Genomic DNA, 23,502 nt, shown 5'->3' with positions numbered 1-23,502 from the left:
TGAAAGAGCGATCCAATTAGTTGCATTCTCCTGTCCTATCCCCATAGCCCTGCAAATTTTCCCCTTCAAATACTTATCCAATTCCCTGTGAAAGTTATTATTGAATCTGCTTCCACCTCCCTTTCATGTAGCGCATTCCAGATCATAAACACTCACTGCATAAAAAAAATTCTCATCTCGCCTATGGTTCTTTTGCCAATTATCTTAAATCTGTGTCCTCTGGTTACCAATCTTTCTGCCAGTGGAAACAGTTTCTCCTTATTTACTCAGAACAATCTCCCCTCTGGTTCTTTTGCCATGTAACATTGCAGGGATCTTTTCTCTGATTTGTTCGTTCCACAGTTGCCACAAGTGTTACTCTGAACACTGATAGCTTTGATTTCTGGGGAACTTGCTTGGCCACCAAGTAAAGAGAGAAACAAGTCTTGGCATAACGTCGCAAGTAATGTAACACATCCACATTCATCATACAACACATGAACAGTTACTAATAACAATGTACAAAGAAGTACAAACAGTTACACTCAAGAAGCCCTTTAAGAACATAAGATCATAAGAAGTAGGAGCAGGAGTAGGCCATCCGGCCCCTCGAGCCTGCTCCCCCATTCAATAAGATCATGGCTGATCTTCTACCTCAACACTTTTTTTCTGCACCATCCCCATATCCCTTGATGCCTTTACTATCTAGAAATCTATCGATCTCTGTTTTGAATGTACTCAATGACTGAGCCTCCACAGCCCACTGGGGTAGAGAATTCCAAAGATTCACCACCCTGAGTGAAGAAATTTCTCCTCATCTCAGTCCTAAATGGCATACCCTTTATTCTGAGACTGTGACCCCTGGTTTGAGACTCCCCAGCCATGGGAAACATCCTCCCTGCATCTACTCTGTCGAGTCCTGTAAGAATTTTGTATGTTTCAATGAGATCACCTCTCATTCTTCTAAACTCGAGTGAATACAGGCCTAGTCCACTCAATCTCTCCTCATGCGACAATCCTGCCATCCCAGGAATCAGTCTGGTGAACCTTCGTTGCACTCCCTCTATAGCAAGTATATCCTTTCTTAGGTAAGGAGACCAAAATTGTACACAATAGTCCAGGTGCGGTCTCACCAAGGCCCTATATAATTGCAGTAAGACATCTTTACGACTGTACTCAAATCCTCTTATAATAAAGGCCAACATACCATTTGCCTTCCTAATTACTTGCTGCACCTGCATGTTAGCTTTCAGTGACTCATGTACAAGGACACCCAGGTCCCTTTGAATGTCAACATTTCCCAATCTCTCACCATTTAAAAAATACTCTGCATTTCTGTTTTTCCTACCAAAGTAGATAATTTCATATTTTTCCACATTATATTCCATCTGCCATGTTCTTGCCCACATCAAGGATAATCGTATTATTAATGGTTGATGCTTCGGTGCATCCAATACACTGTAGGCAGCAATATCATCTCAAAAAGTCTCTCAGTTGTGTTGTTCAGAATCAGTACCAGTTCTTACCCCTCTCCTTGACCTATCTAAGAATGCACAAATATTCAATGTTTAAAATGCAGCAGTTGCCTTGATTCGTGACATGCGAAAAGCTGCATGAGTAGTGCTCGTGTCATATCGGTGAGATTAGTGCACCGTGGCCTCCCCCTTGCACCAGGGCACCAACAATTCCTGGATTTGCACAAGAAATAACCTTGATGCTCAGTCTGTGTGTCAGAGCACACTACCCACTGAGAAGCCCTGCAGCCAGTTCATAACGGGAACCACACGAACCCTGTACCTCTGAAAGTACTGGCCAGTATCACACAATTGCCAGTAACATTTTATTCCTAGGCTTAAAACAATGATGTTCTCAACCGCTGCTGATAAACGCTTGTATCGTTGCATGAATGAATCAACTACCAACAGGCACTGCAACATGCAGCTTGATCAGTCATGTATAAATTTATTTTTAATTCATTCTTGAGAAGTGGGTGTCGCTGGCAAGGCCGGCATTTATTGCCCATCCCTAGTTGCCCTGAGAAAGTCGAGGTGGGCCTTCTTCTTGAACCACTGGTAGCAGTTTGATACAACTGAGTGGCTCACTAGGCCAATTCAGAGGGGCAGTTAAGAGTCAACCACATTGGTGTGGGACTGGAGTCACATATAGGCCAGACCTGGTGAGGACTGCAGGTTTCCTTCCCTAAAGGACATGAGTGAACCAGTTGGGTTTTTTACAACAATCCGACAGCTTCATGGTCACTTTTACAGATACCAGCTTTTTATTTCCAGATTTTTTAAACTGAATTCAAATTCTCAAAGTACCATGCTGGGATTTGGATCTCATGTTCTGTGGATCCAGACCTCTGGATTACTAGTCCAGTAACATAAGCACTACGCTACAGTGTGTTGTGTCCAGGTGCAATATAGATTGTAGTATATCGTATTGTCACAGTTAGATTTATTTCGTTCAACCATTCCCTCCTCTCACTACCTGTCTTATCTATTTATTGATAAAATCTGAGCCGAGCTCAAAATGTGCATGTTGACAATAACTTCTTCTGGAAATACTCCGAGAGACATAAAGTGCAGTGGGCACGAGTGATCTAGGATTATGAGAGTCCTAAATGGTACAAGGTCTCTTCAGGGGTAGAAAATTGGAGAACTGCAGCTTCTGGTTGATAGGGGATGGAAGTTCCATTTTTTGGCGAGGGCAGCAAACTCGCTGCAAGAGAGAAAGGCTCAATAAAATACTTTCAAATGACATCACACTGCTGGCAGTGAGTTGTGAGATACTTGTTCTGACACACCTTCCTGCTACAATCTACAGCCTTTTAAAACCCAAGCTTGACGTCACCCAATCAGTAGTTGCTGATTTACTTCATCTTGTCTTCTATTCTTTTAAAAAGAAAGAACTTGCATTTTTTAGTGCCTTTCACAATCTCAGGTTGTCCCAAAGCACTTCATTTGAAGTGTAGTCATTGTGGTAATATGTGGCAGATAATTTGTGCACAGCAAGGTCCCGCAAACAAGCAATGAAATCAATGACCAGATAATCTGATTTCAGCGATGTTGATTGAGGGATAAATATTGGCCAGAACACCAGGGGAACTTCCCTGTTTGAATAGTGCCATAGGATGTTATACATCCACCTGAGAGGGCAGACAGGGCCTCAGTTTAACGTCTCATTCCAGTGATGGCACCTCCAATTGTGCAGCACTCCCTCAGTACTGCAGTGAAGTGTCACTCTGGATTATGGGCTCCAGTATCTGGAGTGGGGTTTGAACACACAACCTTCTGACTCAGAGGGTGCTACCACTGAGCCACGGCTGACACCTAATCCTGGTGGTATCTTATTCCGTGGGCCTCAGTCCTTTGCCTGGGTTCCTCCACAAAACTGATTTCCATGGAAAAACCCAAAGCCTCAGTCCAGACACGTATCACTAAAAGAGTAGAAATAAAATGCCTCTCCGTACTTTACTCAGATCCTCCGGTTTTATTGCCAGGGCCATGATGTCCTCTCCCCTCAACACGTCATCCTTCTCTGGCTCCTCTTTAATTGGGATAATCTCCTCAACCTCTTTTTTCTCCTTCTTCTTATCTGCTAATCACAATCATTAATGGTTACAAACATGACTCTATAAAGCACTGCACCACAAAGGGTGCTTAAAAGATTTTGCCAAATCCATTTTAGCCCAGCTGTGTGGAGGAAACCAACACAGAATAAAATAATGTTTCCATGTTGGGAATGGAATACTTTCACTCCCAGGCTCCCAGTGCCAACATCAACACCAGTTCAGGTACAGCACGGGTTAGATACAGAGTAAAGCTCCCTCTATACTGTCCCATCAAACACACCCAGGGCAGGTACAGCACGGGTTAGATACAGAGTAAAGCTCCCTCTACACTGTCCCATCAAACACTCCCAGGGCAGGTACAGCACGGGTTAGATACAGAGTAAAGCTCCCTCTACACTGTCCCATCAAACATTCCCAGGGCAGGTACAGCACGGGTTAGATACAGAGTAAAGCTCCCTCTACACTGTCCCATCAAACACTCCCAGGGCAGGTACAGCACGGGTTAGATACAGAGTAAAGCTCCCTCTACACTGTCCCATCAAACACTCCCAGGGCAGGTACAGCACGGGTTAGATACAGAGTAAAGCTCCCTCTACACTGTCCCATCAAACATTCCCAGGGCAGGTACAGCACGGGTTAGATACAGAGTAAAGCTCCCTCTATACTGTCCCATCAAGCACTCCCAGGGCAGGTACAGCACGGGTTAGATACAACATCAACTTGCATTTATATAACACCTTTAATGTACTAAAAAGTCCCAAGGCGCTTCACAGGAGCATTATCAAACAAAATGTGACACCGATCCACAAAAGCCTACATTAAAACCAGTGACCAAAGGCTTGGCCAAAGAGATAGGTTTTAAGGAGCTTCTTAAAAGGTGGAGAGGCGGAGGAGTTTAGGGAGAGAATTCCAGAGCTTAGGGCCTAGGCAGTTGACGACACCACTGCCAATGGTGGAGTGATTAAAATCAGGGATGCGTACGAGGCCAGAATTGGAGGAGTGCAGAGATCTCGGAAGGTTGTAGAGCTGGAGGAGGTTACAGAGATAGGGAGGGGCGAGGTCAAGGAGAGATTTGAAATCAAGGATGAGAATTTTTAAATTAAGGCATTGCCGGACCGGGAGCCAATGTAGGTCAGTGAGCAGAAGGGTGACGGGTAAACGGGACACGGTACGAGTTAGGATATGGGCAGCAGAGATTTCAATAAGCTCAAGTTTATGGAGGATGCAAGATGAGAGGCCGGCCAGGGGAGTATTGGAATACTCGAGTCTAGAGATAGCAAAGGCGTGGATGGGGGTTTCAGCACTAGATGAACTGAGACATCAGCAGAGATGGGCGGTGTTACAGGGGTGGAAGTAGGTCTTGGTGATGGAGAGGATGTGGGGTCAGAAGCTCATCTCAGGGTCAAATGGGGCGCCAAGGTTGCGAACAGTTTGGTTCAGCATGGATTAGACACAGAGTAAAGCACCCACTACATCGTCCCATCATACCCTCCCACGTCAAGTGCAGCATGGGTTAGATACAGAATAAAGCTCTCTCTTCACCGTCCCATCAAACACTGCCAGGTCAGGTACAGCATGGATTAGTTATAGATTAAATTTCCATCTGCACTGTTCCATTAAATCCTCACAGGACAGGTACAGCACATATTAGATACAGAGTAAAGCAGCCACTACACTGTCCAATCAAACTCTCCAAGGTCAGGTAGAGCACGGGTTAAATGCAAAGTAAAGCTTGCTTTAAACTGTCCCATCAAACAGAGTAAAGCTCCCATTGCACTGATTGATCTAACACTCCCAGGTCAGGTACTGCACAGGTTAGATGCAGAGTAAAGTCCCGCTACGCTGTCCCATCAAACACTCCCAGAGCAGGTACATAGTATCATAGTAGATACAGCACAGGAGGAGGCAATTCGGTCCATCGTGCCTGCGAAAGACCTATCCAATTGGTCCCATTCCCCCGCTCTTTCCCCATAGTCCTGTAAATGTTTTCGCTTCAAGTATTTATCCAATTCCCTTTTGAAAGTTATTATTGAATCTGCTTCCACCACCCTTTCAGGCAGTGAATTCCAGATTATAACAACTCACTGCGTAAAAAAATGCTTCCTCATGTCGCCTCTGGCTCTTTTGCCGATCACCTTAAATCTGTGTCCTCTGGTTACTGACCCTTCTGCCACTGGAAACAGTTTCTCCTTATTTACTCTATCAAAGCCGTTCATGATTTTGAACACCTCTATTAAATCTCTCCTTAACCTTCTCTGTTCTAAGGAGAACAATCCCAGCTCCTCCAGTCTCTCCACACAACTGAAGTCCTGGCACCATTCTAATAAACCTCTTCTGCACCCTCTCTAACGTCCTGACATCCTTCCTAAAATGTGGTGCCCAGAATTGAACACAATACTCCAGCTGCAGCCTAACCAGCGTTTTATAAAGGTTTAGCATAACATGAGAACATAAGAAATAGGAGCAGGAGTAGGCCATACGCCCCTCGAGCCTGCTCCGCCATTCAATAAGATCATGGCTGATCTTCAACCTCAATTCCACTTTCCCACCCTATCACGATATCCCTTGATTCCCTTAGTGTCCAAAAATCTATTTTTCTCCGTCTTGAATATAATCATTGACTGAGCATCGACAGCCCTCTGAGGTAGAGAGTTTCAAAGATTCACAACCCTCTGAGTGAAGACATTTTTCCTCCTCTCGGTCCTAAATGGCTGACCTCATACCTTGAGACTATGACCTCTAGTTCTAGACCCTCCAGCCAGGGGAAACCGCATCTCAGCATCTACCATGTCAAGCCCTTTAAGATTTTTATACGTTTCAATGAGATCACCTCTCATTCGTCTAAACTCCAGAGAGTATAGGCCCATTCTACTCAATCTCTCCTCATATTACAACCCTCTCATCCCGGGAATCAATCTAGTGAACCTTTGTTGCACCCCCTCTAAGGCAAGTATATCCTTCCTTAGGTAAGGAGACCAAAACTGTACACAGTACTCCAGGTGTGGTCTCAACAGAGCCCTATATAATTGCAGCAAGACCTCCTTACTCTTGTACTCCAACCCCCTTGCAATAAAGCAAATACCATTTGCCTTCCTCATTGCTTGCTGTTAACTTTCTGTGATTCGTGTACAAGGACATCCAAATCCCTCTGACTACCAGCATTTCTTAGTCTCGCAGCTTTTAAAAAATATTCTGCTTTTCTATTCTTCCTACCAAAGTGGATGATTTCACATTTCCCCACATTATACTCCACCTGCCACCTTCTCGCCCACTCAATTAACCTGTCTATATCCCTTTGCAGACTCTATGTCCTCCTCACAGCTTACTTTCCCACCTAGCTTTGTATCACCAGCAAACTTGGATTCGTTACACTCGGTCCCCTCATCTAAGTCATTGATCTGTATTGTAAACAGCTGAGGCCCAAGCACTGATCCCTGCGGCACCCCACTAGTTACAATCTGCCAACCCAAAAATGACCCATTTATTCCTACTCTCTGTTTTCTGTCCATTAACCAATCCTCAATCCATGCTAATATATTACCCCCAATCCCATGAGCCCTAATCTTGTACAACAACCTCTTGTGTGGCACCTTATCGAATGCCTTTTGAAAATCCAAATACACTACATCCATTAGTTCCCCCTTATCTACCCTGCTAGTTACATCCTCAAAAAACTCTTAATAGATTTGTCAAACATGATTTTCCTTTCATAAAACTATGTTGACTCTGCCTAATCATATTATGATTTTCTAAGTGCCCTGTTACTACATCCTTGAATAATAGATTCTAGCATTTTCCCAACTACTGATGTCAGGCTAACTAGCCTATAGTTCCCTGTTTTCTCTCTCCCCCCTTTCTTCAATAGCGGAGTTACATTTGCTACCTTCCAATCCACGGGGACCATTCTGGAATCTAGGGAATTCTGAAAGATCAAAACCAATGCATCCACTATCTCTGCAGCCTCCTCTTTTAAAACCCTACAATGTAGGCCCTCAGGTCCAGGGGATTTGTCGGCTTTTAGTCCCATTAATTTCTCCACTATTTTTTCTTTACTAATCTTAGTTACTTTAAGTTCCTCGCTCTAATTGGAGCCTTGTTTTTTGTGTTTTCTACTGTGAAGACAGATATAAAATATTTGTTTCATGTCGCTGCCATTTCCTTATTCCTCATTATAATTTCTCCTATCTTTGCCTCTAAGGGACCCACGTTTACTTTCACTAATCTCTCCCTTTGTATATACTTGTAGAAGCTCTTACAATCTGTTTTTATATTTCTTGCTAGTTTACTCTCATATTCAATTTTCTCTCTCTTTATCAATTTCTTGGTCATCCTTTGCTGATTTCTAAAACCCTCCCAATCCTCAGGCTTACTACTCTTTTTGGCAACATTATAAGCCTCTTCTTTTAATCTAATACTATTCTTAACTACTTTAGTTAGCCATGGTTGGATCACTTTTCCTGTGGAGTTTTTATTCCTCAAGAGAATGTATATTCGTTGAGAATTATGAATTATTTCTTTAAATGTTTGCCATTGCTTATCTACAGTCATATCTTTTAATCTAATTTCCCAATCTACCTTAGCCAACTCACCCCTCATACCTACATAATTGGCTTCGTTTAAATTTAAGAGTCTAGTTTCAGAGTCTAGTTTAATTACATCACTCTCAAACCCAATATGAAATTCTATCATATTTTGATCACTCCTCCCCAGAACATCCTTTACTATAAGTTACTATTTAACCCTGTCTCATTACACAATACTAGATCTAAAATAGCCTGTTCCCCAATTGTTCCTCGACATATTGTTCTAGAAAACTGTCTCAGATGCATTTCATGAACTCGTCCTCCAAACTTCTTTTGCCAATTTGGTTTGCCCAGTCTATATGAAGATTAAAGTCCCCCATGATTATTGCATTACCCTTGTTACATACTCCAATAATTTCCTGATTTATACTCTGTCCAACACTGGAACTACTGATAGGAGGACTATAAACTACTCCCACCAGTGTTTTCTGCCCCTTGTTATTTCTTATCTCTACCCACACTGATTCTACATCCTGATTTGCTGAGCTAAGATCCTTTCTCACTACTGTCTTTATCCCATCCTTTATTACCAGGGCTCCCCCCTCCCCCTCCTTTTCCATTTTGTTTGTCTTTTCTAAAAGTCAAGTGCCCTGGAATATTTAGTTCCCAACCTTGGTCACCCTGCAACCACATCTCAGTAATGGCTACAAGATCAAACCCATTTATCTCTATTTGTGCCATTAATTTATCTATCTTGTTACGAATGCTTCGAGCATTCAGATATAGAGCCTTTAATTTTAATTTCTACAATACTCCAGCTGTGGCCTAACCAGTGTTTTATAAAGGTTTAGCATAACTTCCTTGCTTTTGTACTCTATGCCTCAATTAATAAAGCCAAGGATCCCATATGCTTTTTTAACAGCCCTCTCAACTTGTCCTGCCACCTTCAAAGATTTGTGTACATACACCCCCAGGTCCGTCTGTTCCTGCACTCCCTTTAAAATTGTACCGTTTAGTTTATATTGCCTCTCCTCATTCTTCCTACCAAAATGTATCACTTCGCACTTTTCTGCGTTAAATTTCATCTGCTATGTATCTGCTCATTTCACCAGTCTATGTTCTCCTGTAGTCTGTTACTATCATCCACATTGTTTACTACATTTCTGAGTTTTGTGTCATCTGCAAACTTTAAAATTATACCCTCTATTCCCAAGTCCAGGTCATTAATATATATCAAAACGAGCAGTGGTCCTAATACTGACCCCTGGGGACCACCACTGTATACTTCCCTCCAGTCTGAAAAACAACCGTTCACCACTACTCTCTGCTTTCTGTCCCCTTGCCAATTTTGTATCCACGCTGTCACTGTCCCTTTAATCACATGAGTTTTAATTTTGCTAACAAGTCTATTATGTGCTACTTCATCAAATGCCTTTTGAAAGTCCACATACACAACATCAACCAACCTTACTTCCCTCAGTAACCTAGGATGCAACCCATCTGGACCAGGTGACTTTTCTTCTTTGAGTACTGCCAATCTTTTTAGCACCTCTTCTTTATCTATTTTTATCCTATCCAACATCGCTACTTTATCCTCCTTTACTGGCACATTGGCAGCATCCTCTTCTCTAGTGAAGACCAATGCAAAGTATTCATTTAGTACCTCAGCCATGCCCTCTACCTCCACAAAAAGATTGTCCCTCTCGGTCCCAACTTTCCTTTGACTACCCTTTTACTATTTATATGTTTCTAGAAGACTTTTGGGTTCCCTTTTATGTTAGCCACTAATCTATTCTCTCAGTCTCTCCTTGCCCCTTTTATTTCCTTTTTTAGATCTCCTCTGTACTTTCTGTATTCAGTCTGGTTCTCTACTGTATTATGAACCGTACATTTGCCGTAAGCATCCTTTTTCTGTTTCATTTTAATCTCTATATCTTTAGTCATCCAGGGAGCTCTAGCTTTGGATGTCCCTCCTTTCCCCCTTGTGGGGGAACGTGTCTACTCTTTACCCGAACCATCTCCTCATTGAACAATGGGAGGCCTTCAATCAACGTTTGATTCCAATCCACTTGGGCAAGATCCCTTTTTAACTCACTGAAATTCGCCCTCCTCCAGTTAAGTATTTTCACATTTGATTGTTCCTTGTCCTTTTCCATAACTATTCTAAACCTAATGATATTATGATCACTGTTCCCCAAATGCTCCCCCAACTGAAACATGCTCCTCCTGCCCTACTTCATTCCCCAAAGCTGGATCCAGCAATGCTTCCTTCCTCGCTGGGCTGGAAACACACTGTTCAAAAAAGTTCTCTTGTTCACATTTCAGGAATTCCTCCCCTTCTTTGCCCTTTACTATATTAGGATAATTGAAGTGCCCAAGATCACTCCTCTATAGTTCTTGCATCTTTCTGTAATTTGCCTGCAAATTTGCTCCTCTATCTCCTTCCCACTATTTGGTGACCTATAGTATACACCCAGTAGTGTAATAGCTCCTCTATTGTTCCTTAATTCTAACCAAATAGATTCTGTCCTTGTCTCCTCAACTACATCATCCCTTTCCAGTGCTTTAATAGGTTCTTTGATCAATGATACCATCCCCCCACCAACCCCTCTTTTCTTTCCTTCCATTTCTTTCCTAAATACCTTGTAGCCAGGAATATTAAGTGCCAATTCTCTGCTTCTTTGAGCCACGTTTCTGTTATTGTGCCTATATCATAGTGCCATTTGGTGACTTGAGCCTGCCACTCACCAACCTTATTTACCACACTATGTACATTTAGGCACATGCACTCTAAACTCATCAAATACTGCCTCGCATTTGCCCCCTGTCTGCTCCCTCCTATTTCTGAACTATTCTTTACTCTAGTGCTATTTGTCAGCACAGCACACGTTAGATACAGAGTCTGCACTATCTGATCAAACACTCCCAGGTCAGGTACAGCATGGGACAGATACAGAGTAAAGCTCCCTCTACACTGTCCCATCAAACACTGCCAGAGCAGGTACAGCACGGGTTAGGTACAGAGTAAAGCTCCCTCTACACTGTCCCATCAAACACTCCCAGGGCAGGTACAGCACGGGTTAGATACAGAGTAAAGCTCCCTCCACACTGTCCCATCAAACACTGCCAGAGCAGGTACAGCACGGGTTAGATACAGAGTAAAGCTCCCTCTACACTGTCCCATCAAACACTCCAGGTCAGATACAGCACGGGTTAGATACAGAGTAAAGCTCCCTCTACACTGTCCCATCAAACATTGCCAGAGCAGGTACAGCATGGGTTAGACACAGAGTAAAGCTCCCTCTACACCGTCCCATCAAACACTCCCAGGGCAGGTAAAGTGTGCTACGGCCCGTTTTCAATGACCGCGGTGTTTACTCCTCTTATTTTAGTTTAGTTAACATAAAGAATATTACGAGAATTTCAATCTTTGTTTAACTGCAAAATCTAACTTCTTCAGTTAAATGGAGTATTTCTACAGTTATGGAAAGGCATGCTGAAGAAAAAACAAGAGGACTCGTTATGTTCTGGATATTTGGAAGCATGTGCTGTTCTGTAGCTTTATTTTTGTATGTGGTATTTTGAGATGTTGATTCCCTCTGTTTTTGGGTCTGCACTGACTTAGAGTAATTGATGGTGAGTTTACAAACCGTGGGGTGGATGGTGACATTGTGCGATGGTGTGGGGCAGGCTGCCAACTCAATGTCACCTGTTTTGCACTGTCATGTGGCGTCAGCATCTACTGACTGAGTGTCTGATCAAATTATTCAATTATGAATTCATTACCCATAACAGGATATCAATAATTTAAGTTTTATAAGTCATGAATTGTTGATTATAATTAAGGTGATTGGAGTTGTGTTGAGTATCGGAGAGCATGAATACTGTTGCTATCTAAGACCTAGTTAAATGTACAAAGACTTCAAAAAAAAAAGTAAAAGGAAGTTTTTTAGAATTACACAGTTACAGGACTACGTCTTATTTTATATCTGTGAGATTTGAGATCTAAATCGATTGTTGTCTTTTCATGTCAGCAAAGTTTCTTTAAATTTACTTGAAATCTGTATAAGTCTGGAGCTGCGTGCCCTCTTTTCACAGACAGCGTAGTTTTTTTTCAAGTACAATTGTATGCCATGTAATTAACCCATTCGTGGATCTCAAGAAGAGTCACAATGGATTTTCTGGTTTTCTTTTAACAGGTGACCATGGTTTTCGGGACCGCATCAGTGGTGATGGCGCAGGATTACTGAGAGTATTTCTTTTACATGAAGGTAGCTCCACAGAGTTACGGAGCAGCCTTTGCAGGAAAGGAGGAGATCCAGTAGTGTTAAGAATTTAAAGTCAGATCTGCAGACATAAGAAGAATATCGTCAAATGTCACATGCTAACAAGATGAAGTAAAGCTTAGCCTCTCAAAGGCCTAGTATTAACCCATCCAGTGTCCTTTATCAGCTTCCGAGACAGAGTGCTCGAGGGGTGGGGTGGAGATATGGGAGTTGTCTCTGCTGTAAAACCACTAAGCATGGGCATCATTTGTTTCTGAAATTGAAACTGATGGTATATTGATATGAGGTGCTGTTCAAGCACTCAAGAAGGGTAAAAAAAAATTACCTGAAGGGTTTATCAGGGGATAATCAAATTTTAATTTTGAGATATAAAGAGCCTAGTCTAGGTGGTTCCTGCCCAATGCTGTATATCAAGTAAAATTGAAACAGAGAAGGGAGCAGAGATTATTGGATATTGATAAGTCCTGTCAGTCCAACAATACCAGTCCAGTCTGAACCTAACCCTGGTGTCGGCGCGGAGGTGGGGGGGGGGGAACTGTTGTGTTTAAGGTAACTAACATCTCTTATCTTGCAGACTGGACTACTCTCTGGAAATCAGTATGATCTTGAAAAGATGGGATGGACTCAGGCACAATATAGCATGATATTTTGAGGGGGAAAAAGGGTCCAAGACGAATTTAAGTAAAATAAACAAAAATGTTTTGATACATTGGACCAAACTGTCAATATTGTATTGGATGGTAAGGTTCCTCCAGGAGTCATGAATGAGATGGCACAATTATATAATGGGATGTGTAAAATTGGACCTGAGGAAGTGTCTGAGGATATAAAATAGAAACAAGGAAAATTACACCAGCAAATGGTCATCGCCCTATGTGAATTATCAGTGAATTTCAGGAACCCAAACAGAAGGGGTTAGGGGGAAGATGTGTGAGTGTATCCATGAGAAACATAAATCAGCTGGGCATGATTCATCAAAATATATCAATCTGGTATCAATGCACAAACGAGTGAAATTCAAGAAAATGTCGTTGAAAATACTTAATTGATAGCTTTCTCTTGGAGACGGCTGTGTCCTTGCCATAAACTGAACAATGAGAAAAATTGCATTTGATAGCCTGGCCTGCACCGAGACATCAGAACCATGCAAGGGGAGATAAGCAAAGATCTCCAGCCACCCCCTGTTTTTTTGATAAGATAACCTGAAAGTGCAGGAATGGCTTGTATTTGATGTCACATGTGGCAAGATCTTGGGATGCCGGTTTGTACAAATGTATTTGGGGGGAGCTTAGTTTTTTACTGTTGCTTTCTGTACAATGTATTATGATTTTCTTTGTCTGTATCATGATGCGTAATATTAACCAATAGAAACTTAGACTAGAAGAGCAAATGGCTTGAGGTAGGTATGTGATGCTAACAAGATGAGGTGTGGACCTAAGATAAGACCTCCAGGATCCCACAAAGGAGGGGGGGGGAGCTGTTGGAGGTTAAGAGATAAGTAATAAGGGAAGTAATTTTCTTGGATTATTTCTGTAGTTTAAATACCCTAATATTGATAGACTGACAGTGCATATGAACTCACCAAGGCTTCTTCGACAGCACCTCCCATACCCGTGACCTCTACCACCTAGAAGAACAAGAGCAGCAGGCACATGGGAACAACACCACCTGCGCATTCCCCTCCAAGTCACACACCATCCCGACTTGGAAATACATCAACATTCCTTCATCGTCGCTGGGTCAAAATCCTGGAACTCCCTTCCTAACAGCACTGTGGGAGAACCTTTACCACACGGACTGCAACGGTTCAAGGCGGCTCACCACCACCTTGCCAAGGGCAATTAGGAATGGGCAATAAATACTGGCCTTGCCAGCGACGCCCATATCCCATGAACAAATCAAAAAAAATGAAACAACGTAATGCTGACCTTGAAAAGGGGACATCTACCCTTGGGAATCATGAATGGAGGGAGGTCATCTATAATGTCGGACAGCATCTTTGGGTGAGAATCATATCTATGCTTTTTGTCACTATACAACTTATTATGATTGTAACACATTCTCATTCTTATTTGTAGTATTGAAAAGAGCTTTTGCTCTTAGATGTCACGGTGATTAAGCTTCTTGTAACAACAATGCTCAACCTTATTTGTGATGAGTGCAATTCAGATTCAAATAATGATTTAAAGTGAGCTGTTCAATCTCTCACACTCACTTGAGGAGCGATTGAAGAATTTTGGACTTCTCAATATGGATTTTTAATACCAGTTTTAAAGAAAACTAAAAGTATGGGCTAGGAACCCTGGATTAATAAACTTGACTGTTCAGAAAGCATGCTGCAAAGGTTGACCAAGTTCGAAAGGCATTAGTATAGCTTCAGACTGCTGAAGGCTAACTGAGACGATGTACTTCTACGGAGATAAGGGGCGAGGTGAAAGATATGATAGATGCCGAGCTGGGAGCTGCCGAGCTGGGACTTGAAAGTCTGTGAGAAACAGTCATAAACATCAGAAGCTGTTTGATTGAACCACGGGAAAGAGAGAGAATGGAAAACTGCCAGCAGCTTGTTTCGCCAGCGAGAAAGGTATAAAAGTAGCCATTTTTAGTAAGTTTATGGAGATAAGCCCAGGAGACGGACCCGGATTCAGTCCACGAGACAGTCCAGACAAACATCAAGGAGGACATGAATGAAGAATTAACCCCTCAGTCTCCCGAAGCAGAAGAATTTGACCATTCTCAGTTTCCAGTTGTACTTCTAAGGTGTAAGCATCTCCATTTATAAAACTGTTCTCTTTTGTTGTCAATAAAACCAACTGTTAGAAAAGTTTAAAGCTTTGGTTAATCTTATCTACGGAAATCCTGAAGAGTAGAGAGTTAAAAACCCCTAACCCATGTTGTACCTGTCCTGGGAGTGTTTGATGGGACAGTGCAGAGGGAGCTTTACTCTGCATCTAACCCGTGCTGTACCTGTCCTGGGAGTGTTTGATGGGACAGTGTAGAGGGAGCTTTACTCTGTATCTTTTTTTTTATTCGTTCACGGGATGTGGGCGTCGCTGGCGAGGCCAGCATTTATTGCCCATCCCTAATTGCCCTCGAGAAGGTGGTGGTGAGCCGCCTTCTTGAACCGCTGCAGTCCGTGTGGTGACGGTTCTCCCACAGTGCTGTTAGGAAGGGAGTTCCAGGATTTTGACCCAGCGACAATGAAGGAACGACGATATATTTCCAAGTCAGGATGGTGTGTGACTTGGAGGGGAACGTGCAGGTGGTGTTGTTCCCATGTGCTTGCTGCTCTTGTCCTTCTAGGTGGTAGAGGTCGCGGGTTTGGGAGGTGCTGTCGAAGAAGCCTTGGCGAGTTGCTGCAGTGCATCCTGTGGATGGTACACACTGCAGCCACAGTGCGCCGGTGGTGAAGGGAGTGGATGTTTAGTGTAGTGGATGGGTTGCCAATCAAGCGGGCTGCTTTATCTTGGATGGTGTCGAGCTTCTTGAGTGTTGTTGGAGCTGCACTCATCCAAGCAAGTGGAGAGTACTCCATCACACTCCTGACTTGTGCCTTGTAGATGGTGGAAAGGCTTTGGGGAGTCAGGAGGTGAGTCACTCGCCACAGAATACCCAGCCTCTGACCTGCTCTCGTAGCCACAGTATTTATATGGCTGGTCCAGTTAAGTTTCTGGTCAATGGTGACCCCCAGGTTGTTGATGTTGGGGGATTCGGTGATGGTAATGCTGTTGGGGGAGGTGGTTAGACTCTCTCTTGTTGGAGATGGTCATTGCCTGGCACTTATCTGGCGCGAATGTTACTTGCCACTTATGAGCCCAAGCCTGGATGTTGTCCAGGTCTTGCTGCATGCGGGCTCGGACTGCTTCATTATTTGAGGGGTTGCGAATGGAACTGAACACTGTGCAGTCATCAGCAAACATCCCCATTTCTGACCTTATGATGGAGGGAAGGTCATTGATGAAGCAGCTGAAGATGGTTGGGCCTAGGACACTGCCCTGAGGAACTCCTGCAGCAATGTCCTGGGGCTGAGATGATTGGCCTCCAACAAACACTACCATCTTCCTTTGTGCTAGGTATGACTCCAGCCACTGGAGAGTTTTCCCCCTGATTCCCATTGACTTCAATTTTACTAGGGCTCCTTGGTGCCACACTCGGTCAAATGCTGCCTTGATGTCAAGGGCAGTCACTCTCACCTCACCTCTGGAATTCAGCTCTTTTATCCATGTTTGGACCAACGCTGTAATGAGGTCTGGAGCCGAGTGGTCCTGGCGGAACCCAAACTGAGCATCGGTGAGCAGGTTATTGGTGAGTAAGTGCCGCTTGATAGCACTGTCGATGACACCTTCCATCACTTTGCTGATGATTGAGAGTAGACTGATGGGGCGGTAATTGGCCGGATTGGATTTGTCCTGCTTTTTGTGGACAGGACATACCTGGGCAATTTTCCACATTGTCGGGTAGATGCCAGTGTTGTAGCTGTACTGGAACAGCTTGGCTAGGGGCGCAGCTAGTTCTGGAGCACAAGACTTCAGCACTACAGCTGGGATGTTGTCGGGTCCATAGCGTTTGCTGTATCCAGTGCACTCAGCCGTTTCTTGATATCACATGGAGTGAATCGAATTGGCCGAAGACTGGCTTCTGTGATGGTGGGGATATCGGGAGGAGGCCGAGATGGATCATCCACTCGGCACTTCTGGCTGAAGATGGATCTAACCCATGCTGTACCTGTCCTGGGAGTGTTTGATGGGACAGTGTAGAGGGAGCTTTACTCTGTATCTAACCCATGCTGTATCTGCCCTGGGAGTGTTTGATGGAACAGTGTAGAGGGAGCTTTACTCTGTATCTAACCCGTGCTGTAGCTGTCCTGGGAGTGTTTGATGGGACAGTGTAGAGGGAGCTTTACTCTGTATCTAACCCGTGCTGTATCTGCCCTGGGAGTGTCTGATGGGACAGTGTAGAGGGAGCTTTACTCTGTATCTAACCCGTGCTGTACCTGCCCTGGAAGTGTTTGATGGGATAGTGTAGAGGGAGCTTTACTCTGTATCTAACCCGTGCTGTATCTGCCCTGGGAGTGTCTGATGGGACAGTGTAGAGGGAGCTTTACTCTGTATCTAACCCGTGCTGTACCTGCCCTGGAAGTGTTTGATGGGACAGTGTAGAGGGAGCTTTACTCTGTATCTAACCCGTGCTGTATCTGCCCTGGGAGTGTTTGATGGGACAGTGTAGAGGGAGCTTTACTCTGTATCTAACCCGTGCTGTATCTGCCCTGGGAGTGTTTGATGGGACAGTGCAGAGGGAGCTTTACTCTGTATCTAACCCGTGCTGTACCTGTCCTGGGAGTGTTTGATGGGACAGTGTAGAGGGAGCTTTACTCTGTATCTAACCCGTGCTGTATCTGCCCTGGGAGTGTCTGATGGGACAGTGTAGAGGGAGCTTTACTCTGTATCTAACCCTGTACCTGCCCTGGGAGTGTCTGATGGGACAGTGTAGAGGGAGCTTTACTCTGTATCTAACCCTGTACCTGCCCTGGGAGTGTTTGATGGGACAGTGTAGAGGGAGCTTTACTCTGTATCTAACCCTGTACCTGCCCTGGGAGTGTTTGATGGGACAGTGTAGAGGGAGCTTTACTCTGTATCTAACCCGTGCTGTACCTGCCCTGGGAGTGTTTGATGGGACAGTGTAGAGGGAGCTTTACTCTGTATCTAACCCGTGCTGTACCTGCCCTGGGAGTGTTTGATGGGACAGTGTAGAGGGAGCTTTACTCTGTATCTAACCCGTGCTGTACCTGCCCTGGGAGTGTTTGATGGGACAGTGTAGAGGGAGCTTTACTCTGTATCTAACCCGTGCTGTATCTGCCCTGGGAGTATTTGATGGGACAGTGTAGAGGGAGCTTTACTCTGTATCTAACCCGTGCTGTACCTGCCCTGGGAGTATTTGATGGGACAGTGTAGAGGGAGCTTTACTCTGTATCTAACCCGTGCTGTATCTGCCCTGGGAGTGTTTGATGGGACAGTGTAGAGGGAGCTTTACTCTGTATCTAACCCGTGCTGTACCTGCCCTGGGAGTATTTGATGGGACAGTGTAGAGGGAGCTTTACTCTGTATCTAACCCGTGCTGTATCTGCCCTGGGAGTATTTGATGGGACAGTGTAGAGGGAGCTTTACTCTGTATCTAACCCGTGCTGTATCTGCCCTGGGAGTGTTTGATGGGACAGTGCTGTACCACCTTTACCACAGCCCTGGATCGGGTGAGGGGCCACGCGAGAGGTTTAGGGTCGGGCAGCAGTCTCTGCAACTGATTCCCTTGAGGTGGTGAGGCAAGGGCCGTGGCCCCGCAGTCTCCCTCCGCATGCCCTGCTCTCTCCTTACCTGATGTGGAGATGCCGGTGATGGACTGGGGTTGACAATTGTAAACAATTTTACAACACCAAGTTATAGTCCAGCAATTTTATTTTAAATTCACAAGCTTTCGGAGATTTTCTCCTTCCTCAGGTAAATGTTTCAAGATCTCCTTGAAGCCTACGCATTTATACATATTGAATAATACATGGTGTTTACAGACTGCCTCTGCAACTGCCCGTTGCCAAGGCAATCACCGTGTTCAGACAGAGAGGTGTCATCTGCAGAACCCCCGAATACACATTCAACAAAAAAACAAACAGGGAAAAAAACAGAGAAAAAAAAGGAGAAAAAAAAACAGAGAGAGAGGCAGAAACATCCGGAAGGCAGAGAGAGCCAGCAAATGACCCATTATATTAAAAACAGATAACATTTGTTCGCTGGTGGGGTAACGTGTAGCGTGACATGAACCCAAGGTCCCGGTTGAGGCCGTCCTCATGGGTGCGGAACTTGGCTATCAATTTCTGCTCGACGATTTTGCGTTGTCGTGTGTCTCGAAGGCCGCCTTGGAGTACGCTTACCCGAAGGTCGGTGGATGAATGTCCATGACTGCTGAAGTGTTCCCCGACTGGGAGGGAACCCTCCTGTTTGGCGATTGTTGCGCGGTGTCCGTTCATCCGTTGTCGCAGCGTCTGCATGGTCTCGCCAATGTACCATGCTCTGGGGCATCCTTTCCTGCAACGTATGAGGTAGACAACGTTGGCCGAGTCACAGGAGTATGAACCATGCACCTGGTGGGTGGTGTCATCTCGTGTGATGGTGGTATCTGTGTCGATGATCTGGCATGTCTTGCAGAGGTTACCGTGGCAGGGTTGTGTGGCGTCGTGGACGCTGTTCTCTTGAAAGCTGGGTAGTTTGCTGCGAACGATGGTCTGTTTGAGGTTGGGTGGCTGTTTAAAGGCGAGTAGTGGAGGTGTGGGGATGGCCATAGCGAGGTGTTTGTCCTCATTGATGACATGTTGAAGGCTGCGGAGAACATGGCGTAGTTTCTCCGCTCCGGGGAAGTACTGGACGACAAAGGGTACTCTGTTGGTTGCGTCCCGTGTTAGTCTCCTGAGGAGGTCTATGCGATTTTTTGCTGTGGCCCGTCGGAACTGTCGATCGATGAGTCGAGCGTCATATCCCGTTCTTACTAGGGCGTCTTTCAGCGTCTGTAGGTGTCCATCGCGTTCCTCCTCGTCTGAGCAGACCCTGTGTATTCGCAGGGCCTGTCCATAGGGGATGGCCTCTTTGACGTGGTTAGGGTGGAAGCTGGAAAAGTGGAGCATCGTGAGGTTGTCCGTGGGCTTGCGGTAGAGTGAGGTGCTGAGGCGCCTCAGCACCTCACTCTACCGCAAGCCCACGGACAACCTCACGATGCTCCACTTTTCCAGCTTCCACCCTAACCACGTCAAAGAGGCCATCCCCTATGGACAGGCCCTGCGAATACACAGGGTCTGCTCAGACGAGGAGGAACGCGATGGACACCTACAGACGCTGAAAGACGCCCTAGTAAGAACGGGATATGACGCTCGACTCATCGATCGACAGTTCCGACGGGCCACAGCAAAAAATCGCATAGACCTCCTCAGGAGACTAACACGGGACGCAACCAACAGAGTACCCTTTGTCGTCCAGTACTTCCCCGGAGCGGAGAAACTACGCCATGTTCTCCGCAGCCTTCAACATGTCATCAATGAGGACAAACACCTCGCTATGGCCATCCCCACACCTCCACTACTCGCCTTTAAACAGCCACCCAACCTCAAACAGACCATCGTTCGCAGCAAACTACCCAGCTTTCAAGAGAACAGCGTCCACGACGCCACACAACCCTGCCACGGTAACCTCTGCAAGACATGCCAGATCATCGACACAGATACCACCATCACACGAGATGACACCACCCACCAGGTGCATGGTTCATACTCCTGTGACTCGGCCAACGTTGTCTACCTCATACGTTGCAGGAAAGGATGCCCCAGAGCATGGTACATTGGCGAGACCATGCAGACGCTGCGACAACGGATGAACGGACACCGCGCAACAATCGCCAAACAGGAGGGTTCCCTCCCAGTCGGGGAACACTTCAGCAGTCATGGACATTCATCCACCGACCTTCGGGTAAGCGTACTCCAAGGCGGCCTTCGAGACACACGACAACGCAAAATCGTCGAGCAGAAATTGATAGCCAAGTTCCGCACCCATGAGGACGGCCTCAACCGGGACCTTGGGTTCATGTCACGCTACACGTTACCCCACCAGCGAACAAATGTTATCTGTTTTTAATATAATGGGTCATTTGCTGGCTCTCTCTGCCTTCCGGATGTTTCTGCCTCTCTCTCTGTTTTTTTTTCTCCTTTTTTTTCTCTGTTTTTTTCCCTGTTTGTTTTTTTGTTGAATGTGTATTCGGGGGTTCTGCAGATGACACCTCTCTGTCTGAACACGGTGATTGCCTTGGCAACGGGCAGTTGCAGAGGCAGTCTGTAAACACCATGTATTATTCAATATGTATAAATGCGTAGGCTTCAAGGAGATCTTGAAACATTTACCTGAGGAAGGAGAAAATCTCCGAAAGCTTGTGAATTTAAAATAAAATTGCTGGACTATAACTTGGTGTTGTAAAATTGTTTACAACTCTCCTTACCTGGCGGAGTCCGCTGGCCGACGTCCCTCCGGGAGGATTTGGACCCACTCCGTGACCCCATCTTTTCCGCTCACTGTTCGAAGCCGACTGCAAGCAGACAACCCGGGGCTTTCGCCTTCACCACGGAGACCGCCCGGGGCCTCCGCAGTTACCATGGAGACGGCCCGGGGCCTCCGCCGTTACCATGGAGACGGCCCGGGGCCTCCGCCGTCACCATGGAGACGGCCCGGGCACTCCACGCAGCGAGCGGTCCCAGCCTGAAGCGCGTCCCTCCAGCCGGACAGTAACTGAAGTTGCTGCGGGAGTCCCGGTCCGATCGGTGGGCACCGCAACACTCGGGGGCCACTCGGCACAGCCGCGGCTCGGGATATGGTCACAGGAACAGAATTAGGCCCGGGGCCCGCCGCATGGTTCGGGATTGACCGCCAGCTACTGTTAGTGAAGGACAGACCGTAAATAGAGGGGGATTAGACTGGGTGGGATATTAAAGGGTCCGGGGAGTGAGCAGGAGAGTGAGATTAGACTGGGTGGGATATTAAAGGGTGTGGGGAGTGAGGGGAGAGTGGGATTAGACTGGGTGGGATATTAAAGGGTATGGGGAGTGAGGGGAGAGTGGGATTAGACTGGGTGGGATATTAAAGGGTGCGGGGAGTGAGGGGAGAGTGGGATTAGACTGGGTGGGATATTAAAGGGTGCGGGGAGTGAGGGGAGAGTGGGATTAGACTGGGTGGGATATTAAAGGGTATGGGGAGTGAGGGGAGAGTGGGATTAGACTGGGTGGGATATTAAAGGGTGTGGGGAGTGAGGGGAGAGTGGGATTAGACTGGGTGGGATATTAAAGGGTATGGGGAGTGAGGGGAGAGTGGGATTAGACTGGGTGGGATATTAAAGGGTGTGGGGAGTGAGGGGAGAGTGGGATTAGACTGGGTGGGATATTAAAGGGTATGGGGAGTGAGGGGAGAGTGGGATTAGACTGGGTGGGATATTAAAGGGTATGGGGAGTGAGGGGAGAGTGGGATTAGACTGGGTGGGATATTAAAGGGTATGGGGAGTGAGGGGAGAGTGGGATTAGACTGGGTGGGATATTAAAGGGTATGGGGAGTGAGGGGAGAGTGGGATTAGACTGGGTGGGATATTAAAGGGTATGGGGAGTGAGGGGAGAGTGGGATTAGACTGGGTGGGATATTAAAGGGTACGGGGAGTGAGGGGGAGAGTGGGATTAGACTGGGTGGGATATTAAAGGGTGTGGGGAGTGAGGGGAGAGTGGGATTAGACTGGGTGGGATATTAAAGGGCATGGGGAGTGAGCAGGAGAGTGGGATTAGACTGGGCGGGATATTAAAGGGTGTGGGGAGTGAGGGGAGAGTGGGATTAGACTGGGTGGGATATTAAAGGGTATGGGGAGTGAGGAGAGAGTGGGATTAGACTGGGTGGGATATTAAAGGGTGTGGGGAGTGAGGGGGAGAGTGGGATTAGACTGGGCGGGATATTAAAGGGTATGGGGAGTGAGGGGAGAGTGGGATTCGACTGGGTGGGATATTAAAGGGTGAGGGGAGAGTGGGATTAGACTGGGTGGGATATTAAAGGGTGTGGGGAGTGAGCAGGGGGTGGGATTAGACTGGGTGGGATATTAAAGGGTACGGGGTGGGATTAGACTGGGTGAATATGAAGGGGTATGGGGTGTGAGCAGGGGGTGGGATTAGACTGGGTGGGGAATGAGCAGCAGAGTGGGATAATAAAGTGTCGGGGGAGTGAGTACGAGGGGTGTGTTGGGTGGGGGTATCTGATATTTGGAGGGGTGTGCAGTGTGAGTATTACGGAGCACAAGAAGCTGTACAGGAGAGGAGTATTTGATGGTGCGTTTGGGGTATTTTGGAGTGAGGAGTATTTAGGGCTCAGCAAAGGTGCGTAGGGTAATTTATTTGAATGCTTGGACTGGTATGTAGGGAGGTCTAGCTGAAGGGTAAGATATTCGGGGTTCGGTGGGGTATTTGGGGTTAGGAGGGGTGTAGAGTGGGGTGTTTAGGGTTAGGAGGGGTGTAGAGTGGGGTGTTTAGGGTTAGGAGGGGCAGGGAAGTTCAGACAAAATGGCCAAACATTTCAAAAAAAGAGAAATG

The 23,502-nt window shown here is 45.9% G+C and overlaps 1 protein-coding gene across 2 annotated transcripts in view; it reads right to left on the bottom strand.

Annotated features, from left to right (window-relative positions):
• Positions 1-21,666, bottom strand: part of mycbpap (mycbp associated protein) — an 84,273-nt gene extending 62,607 nt beyond the window's left edge. The window contains exons 1-2 of one of the 2 annotated variants that reach the window (XM_068004425.1): positions 21,387-21,666; positions 3,452-3,579 (exon numbers count right to left, since the gene is read on the bottom strand). In XM_068004425.1, coding sequence (XP_067860526.1) covers positions 3,452-3,579; positions 21,387-21,447 — 189 coding nt within the window. In that variant the 5' untranslated portion in view covers positions 21,448-21,666. The remainder of the gene's footprint in view (positions 1-3,451; positions 3,580-21,386) is intronic. The other variant, XM_068004426.1, reaches the window with a different exon arrangement.
• Positions 21,667-23,502: the final 1,836 nt, after the last annotated feature.

Source organism: Heptranchias perlo, chromosome 23 (genome assembly GCF_035084215.1).
Source record: "Heptranchias perlo isolate sHepPer1 chromosome 23, sHepPer1.hap1, whole genome shotgun sequence".
NCBI classification, from domain to species: domain Eukaryota; kingdom Metazoa; phylum Chordata; class Chondrichthyes; order Hexanchiformes; family Hexanchidae; genus Heptranchias; species Heptranchias perlo.
Note: the sequence above shows the minus strand (reverse complement) of the source record. Positions and strands in the feature narration are given on the sequence as shown.